Source organism: Engraulis encrasicolus, chromosome 23, assembly GCF_034702125.1.
Source record: "Engraulis encrasicolus isolate BLACKSEA-1 chromosome 23, IST_EnEncr_1.0, whole genome shotgun sequence".
In the NCBI taxonomy this organism is placed as follows: domain Eukaryota; kingdom Metazoa; phylum Chordata; class Actinopteri; order Clupeiformes; family Engraulidae; genus Engraulis; species Engraulis encrasicolus.
The window spans coordinates 36,588,942-36,596,205 of record NC_085879.1 but is presented as its reverse complement, the minus strand read 5'-3'; the positions used below and the strand labels follow the sequence as shown (position 1 = coordinate 36,596,205).

General features: G+C 42.5%; 1 protein-coding gene across 1 annotated transcript in view; it reads left to right on the top strand.

Moving 5' to 3' along the window:
- mybpc3 (myosin binding protein C3) overlaps positions 1–7,000 on the top strand; it is a 122,930-nt gene extending 115,930 nt beyond the window's left edge. Inside the window, exons 30-31 of the mRNA XM_063189564.1 lie at positions 608–794; positions 6,560–7,000. Coding sequence (XP_063045634.1) covers positions 608–794; positions 6,560–6,591 — 219 coding nt within the window. The 3' untranslated portion in view covers positions 6,592–7,000. The remainder of the gene's footprint in view (positions 1–607; positions 795–6,559) is intronic.
- Positions 7,001–7,264: the final 264 nt, after the last annotated feature.

Sequence of the window (7,264 nt, the reverse complement as noted above, 5' to 3'; positions counted from 1 at the left end):
ACTGTACAATATACCCTTGACCCATCATGACCTCTATGACCTGTACTTGTACCTCAGGGCAGGGGTGGGAAACCGTTTTCATTCGAGGGACCACTTCAGATTTTATAAAGTCCTCCAAGGGCCGTACTATGAACACACTCCAGGAGTTCCCCCTGCACTCCATTTTGAGGGCACTGGCTGACTTGTAGTAGTAGTTGTTATTGTAGTACAAGTAATAGTATTGACTGTAGTAGTAGTAGTAGTAGTTGTTGTAATTGTAGAAGTAGTAGTACTGTAGTGTAGTAGCAGTAATATTTAATGTACTCTACTACCCCCTCAGCCCAAGATCACCTGGTACAAGAACAAGATATTATTAGTAGTAGTAGTAGTAGTAGTGATAGTAGTAGTTGTAGTAGTAGTAGCAGTAGTAACAGTAGTAGTAATAGTAGTAGTAGTATTTTGCATACTCTACACCCCGTCAGCCCAAGATCACCTGGTACAAGAACAAGATATTATTATTATTAGTAATAGTAATAGTAGTAGTTTTAGTAGCAGCAGTGTACTACTAGTAGTAGTAGTATTTGACATTATTAGTATTAGTATTTAACATGCTCTACTCCCCCGTCAGCCCAAGATCACCTGGTACAAGAACAAGATGGACATCTCCAGCGAGGCCAAGTACCGCACCTTCAGCAGGCAGGGCGTGCTGACGCTGGAGATACGTAAGCCCTGCCCCTTCGACGGGGGCGTGTACATGTGCAAGGCGGTCAACGCCAGCGGAGAGGACGTGGTGGAGTGCAAGCTCGAGGTCCGCCGTAAGTATTCTAGAACACGCATGTTACCGCGGCGGCCGTCGCTAGATACCCCTGATGATGACGATGATGGTGATGATACAGAATGGCGGTGGTTGCTAGGTAACGTGAGGACAACGATGTGCTATTGATAATAGAGAATTGTCCTATAATCCTGGGTTCAGAAAGTTGTGTAAAAAAGTCTGCCACTTTTCCCCTCTGTAAAGCAGGTGAATCTATAGGTTCTCTTCACACTGCACTGCATAAGTGTCTGCTATCAATAATATAGACAGTGAACTGAGTCAAGCGAATATACAGTACACTGTCTATATTGATGGTGGGTCAATCAGCCACTCCTTCTAAACTGTGAGAAAGTTTTTAAAAAATCAACTATTGGTCTGTGGGGGACTGTTGGGCCACTGGGAACATGCCCTGTATGCCAGATTACTAGCTCAGCCCTCGTTACACTTCAATTCACAGATTGGTATTAAGATGGAATTCGGAGAAAGATTACCCTAAAACATGACCGTTATCCTGTTATTACCAATCTTTAAAATAAATGAATAAGTAAATGCAGTACATGAGCATTACTCGAAATTGCAATGATGATGGTTAATAAGCCAGATCAGATGGACAGGATACTTATTTGACTGCTGAAGCACAAATGGTAAGCAACAAAAAAGACAAGAGAAACAAAACAAAACAAAACATATCACATTTTCATAAACGTGACCTGATGAGGAATCTATGGTAAGCTAAGATGGAGATCTGGGGTCCGCTTCTCGATTCTTGTCGTTGCTAACCGTCTTGAGACCGTCTTAAGACCGTCTTACCGTTCCCTTGGATTTAGTGGTGAGTGTCGCTGTGGAGAGAGAGTTGAGTCGCTCTTACGAAGGACTTTGCTAACGACGATAGCAAAGGCGCTTTCGAGAAACGGACCCCTGGCCTCCATCTCCACCCCTGTGCCTCTGGGTGCATTCCATTACCTTAACTCCCGTCCTCCACCTGTGCTTGTAACCTCGCACTTCACGATGTCCCGCCTCCGTGCAGAAAACAATCAAGTTTTTTCCCCGCTGTCAGCCTAGCCACAACAACTTATAGGGCACTTGCAGTGGTGTAGTCTACTTTTTTGAAGTGGGTATACTGTATATTTATGCTATTCTAAACAATGGATCAATCAACTTTAAGTGGGTATACTGAAATCCCTAAAATTTTGAAGTGGGTATACTCCGTATACCTGCGTTCTACGTAGACTACACCACTGGGCAATTGTCCCCTTCAACATCCTGATTACAAATGAGAACATGACCATTGAGTTACGCTTTCGTGAGATATTGAATTAAACTTCTGTCGTCAAGGCCTCAAGGCCACAAGCACAAGGGAGGATGGGAGTTGGGATAATGGGAAGGACCACTCTCTCTCCTCTCTCCTTACTCTTCTCTTGCATTGCCGGGCACTCCTGTGATGCAAGTGCCGCCTCAAAGAAATTGCACTGCCACCTCAGCCGTGCATATGTGCATCAAATATGAAGTCATATATGATCGCTACAAAACCCTCATATATGAATGCCTTGGCCGCTCATATTTGATTACATGATTGTACATGCAGGAGTTGTGGGTATGTGTGGGTCAGTCGGACAACTGTGCCACTGTAAGGACATTGTCATGTAAAAGAGCAACAGGTTGTACAGGGACGCTTCCTGAATACAGGTTTGATGGAGAGTATAATTTCATAAATGCCATTTCTAAACATTATTTTCACGATTCTTTTTTAAACTCATGTTTCAAAATTAAGGGGGACCTCAACTCACCTGTCACAATGATGGATTTTAATACATTTATCCACATGCCATGTTTAAATGTAAACAGATTTTAAAATATATGTGCGTTTAAAAACATGGGGCAGCCATGGCCTAGTGGTTAAGGAGGTGGACTTAAGATCAGAGGGTTGCTGGTTCATATCCCACCCTTACCAGTCCTCTATACCTCCATCTATGGCTGAAGTGCCCATGAGCCCATGTAACCAATGAAGTCATTTTGCTCACGAAGGCATCAATGTTTTCGAAAATGGCATATTTGAAATATAGCACTTTGGAAAAAAGCTCTTCATATCCTGTAAGTATGTTTGTACTACACCTCAGGGTACCTCTCACACAGGTAGCATGGATCTGTACCAACATATCCATGCCTTGTTCTCGTTGTTGTTTGTGTTTGCTGCTCTCTGTTTGTTTGTTTGTTTGTGTGTGTGTTTATGTTTGACACCCACCTGCTGTCTTCTATGCCTGCCCTCCTCCTCACCTCCTCCTCCTCCTCCTCACCTCCTTCTCCTCCTCCATCACCTCCTCCTCTACGCTCCCCACCCACCCACGCTCGCTCTCTAGCCAAGGAACCCTGAGAGCACGGGGGCCTGTGGGTGCAGCTGAGGTAAGACCCCCACCCCCGTCTCCCCAAAACACACACTCTCCTCCCCTCTACACCTTCCCTCTACACCTCCTCGAACACACACATCCGCGAACACACACACCTGAGGTAAGGCACCCACCCCCACCTCACCTCCTCCACTTCTCCCCTCTGTACCTACTCGAACACACACACACACACACCTCTTTACACACACACCTCTTCGAATACACTTACAAACCTCCCCCAGAACACACACCCCTTACCCACCCGGACACCAGAAACAGGTGACCTGAGGTAAGCCAGTCCTACATGCAGACCTTACACACGCGCGCACGCGCGCACGCACGCACGCACGCACGCACGCACGCGCGCACGCGCGCACGCACGCACGCACGCATCCCTGCATCCCTTTCCTTCCTCAAACACACACCTCCGTCCTACACCCCCCTCCCCACACACACACACACACACACACTCCGTCCTCCATGCATCCCTTCCACACACACATTCCGCCTTTTCCCCCATGACCACCAGCCGAGCTACGTCACCGTCACCGCCACCGCCACCCCCTGCCGTCACCAAACACAATTACCACAGTAACAGGTGTCTTGGCCTGACATCACCCCACACACAATTACCACGGTAACCACTCTCTTCACCTGACGTCACCCAAACACAATTACCACGGTAACGGATGTCCTGGCCTGATATCACCCAAACACAATTACCACGGTAACCGCTGTCTTGGCCTGACATCACCCAAACACAATTACCATGGTAACCGCTGCCCCCCTGTACCGTCAAGGAGGTGATGCTGACGTGACGTCATCATGTTGCTATCTCCATGGTGACCTCATTATTCAGTTCCAAACCTCATGCCTCATGGAGCGCTCAAAATGAACAAACATTCTAAAAAGTTGAAGCTTTTTTTCTTGATGTTTTCAACTGTTGTTGCGATTTGTACTCTAATGTGGTCATATTTCAGTTTTTGAGAGCATACTGTATGTAAGTGAGCATGTAGTTCATACGTCTGCGTTATACTATATGTTATATGTATCTTAGATTGAATGGGTGTAAAGAGTTTTATGCACAATGTACAATGCTGTCTTTCTTTGTGGTGTTTAATGAAAAGGCAATATACAGAATCAGGTAATAAACTCGTAGGGATTAATATAAGCAGAATAATGTATAAACTACTCTGTAGAGCGGGTTATCTGCTACTGAGTGTAACGTTTGAACAGTGTACATATTCCCATGTTGTGTATTTGAAAAGAACAGCTGTTTGTAAACATAAATTAAGGTGTTATACAATATTAACGCATTATGAGGTACAGTGGCGTGCACATACATTTTGGGAGGCAGTTGCTCTGGGTTTCAAAAAGGGCAATTTTTTAGGGCAAAGGGGCAGGTGCTGTAGAACCACCTCGTCCCTATCTGTGTATTCCTACGAGTGCGAAGGCGCTTGAATACTGTACATATTCCCATATTGTGTATTTGAAATGGACAGCTGTTTGTAAATATAAATTAAGGTGTTATACAATATTATGCATTATGAGAGGTATTATACGGTAATGCACTAATAATCTGTCATTTTTGTAGTGTTACTTCATCACTTAGAGAGTAGCACCAACAAGAGTTGGTTTTCTATGGCTCTCAATACAACCAACTGAGTGGTAAAGGTGGGCTGTGTAGGGTGGTGGCCAGAGTAGGCATTGCAAATATGCTGCTCATTGAAACTGTGCTGTCTACTTCCAAATTCGATCTCTTCATGAATATTTACTAAATGCTAATATTTACTAGTATTTTCAAAGTAGAACAATAGGAGAAAGGTAAAACGCAATTATTTAACCCTGTGAAACCTGAACCATGAAAGCAATGAGAGAAAATTCTAATTTTTTTGAATTTGCTTCAATATTGGTCCCTTATAAGAAATGTGAAAAAAAAAATCAAAATTTTGTTAAGGTAGCTGAGATATTTAATGCATCATATATGATGCATCAGGCTTTTAATGAATGACAATTCCAATTTCATGACCATTGAAAAATGACTTTTAATGCATTTACAACTTTTTTTTATTTAAAAAAGTTGTCAGACAATTTAATTTGAGGATTATCTTTAAATATTTAGTGAGATCCTGCCATTTTTTTAAGCCTATCCTTGTTTTAGCAGGACCATATTTTACATTTCCCACAGCCTGGTTGGGTAATTTTTTAAAATCTATGTAAAAACATAGCTGATCGAATGCTCAACAACCTATTTATGAGTGTAATATAGATCATTATTCATTTTTGATGTGTAATTTGAATATATGGGTCCATTACTACAATTGGACCATTTCTCCATTCACTTCAATGCATTTTTTACGAGATCATAATTTCAACATTGCAAGTAAAACCTGTTTCTTAAGGCAATATCTTTGTCTTGAAGTAAAACAACTTGTGTGTTTTGTTAAACGATCGTCGTGGTGTGCTTTGTAAGATTCCCTATGGAGCAAATGCATTGATGGCTGACTTCCTGCCACCGCCGGATGGTGCTTATATGTCTCATCAGTTTTAGCACGATCTCTCTGCAACACGGTGTAAAAATATAAACTCTTCCTTGCTTAATTGCACAAAGCAAGTGTTCAAATTAAAGGATGTAGAGTTATATTTCGGAAATTTGTACACAAACCTTATGCAATTTGACGAAATCTCAGCGTCGGTCAGGGAAACCGCTTCTACCCCATTTTCCTGTTTTTCGCCGAGCTGTGGTCAACTTGTTGTCGACCGCTGCTCTCTTGTGGCGGTTTCCGTGTACTGCAGGACGTTTGAAAATGAGACGCAGGATGTTTTTCAGATCGATTTTTTTTTGTGTCAGCGTGGAGAGGGCTTTGAATTTGATGAGACATATATGATGCATCCGGCGCGATAGGGTTAACTTGTAAAATGAGCATCTTTCCAAAAATGGTGGACTGTGTCTTGAACTTTACTTTACTGTGTGTGACTTTAAGCATTAAAGGTAGAGTAGTTAAGTAGTTAAATAGCCCAGTGTTTTTTGAGTGTTATCGAGTGTTTTCTACCACCAGCAATTTCTAAGTATTTATTATTATGGGAAAATTGCACTTTTCATACATAAAAAGGTGGATCTTCTCCATGTCCACGTTTGAATTTCCAGTAATAGACAACTTTAGCTGCAAAACTAACCGTACACTGGTCAGGCCAGTAAATATTTAGAATAAATAGTTTATTACTCAGTAAATATCCATGAAAAGATCGAATTTGGGAATGAGCAGCATAGTTGCAATGGGCAGCATACAGTAGATGTAATGCCTACTCTGGCCACAAACCTACATCCTCTACCTTTCAATGGCGATATATATTCTAACATGATGTCGTCTGGCCCCATCAGCCCAGCCAAAGGAGGGTGAGCAAAAGAAGTGAGACGTCTCCAGTTATTCCCCAGCCCATTGGACAGGACAGTCGTCGCCCCCGGATACCCCTTCTCCCGCCCCTCCTGGTCACTCTTCTGCCCCCTGAGTGGTTGCTCGGAAGTCATGTAAATCTACATGAAGGATTTGATTGGCTGTCAGCAAGATCACCCCTACCCCACACCCCACATTGCTGCAGTATGTTTTCCCGACGTTGATTAAGACTAGTCCCGTGTATCTTTTCTCCCATCGGAACCTATATCATGGTACGACTACGACTAGACTTAATCTACGTGCGGTAAACTGGCCTAATTTACGTATGTGTTTCAGCTCAATATTGTGTATGGCATTTAATATAGTGCTAGTCTTAGTCTCCTGGTTAAACTCACTCATCCATCATTAAAACATCCACTACCATTTCATTCTTCTTCTTGTCTTCTTTCTTTGTCATCTATTTTGCACGCTTTTTTGTTTTGCTCTCTCGGTAACACTTTATTTTAGGGACACATATATTAGCACTAATACATACAATATTAATGCCTGTGTAAGTAACTTGTAAGGCATGTACTAAGCAAAATAAGACAGTTATTAAGCATGTATTCACAAATGTCTTGTTCATGCCCAATTAGGGATTTATTACTAATATAACGTTAGTAAGGACCAGTAAGCCTATATTTCTATTTATT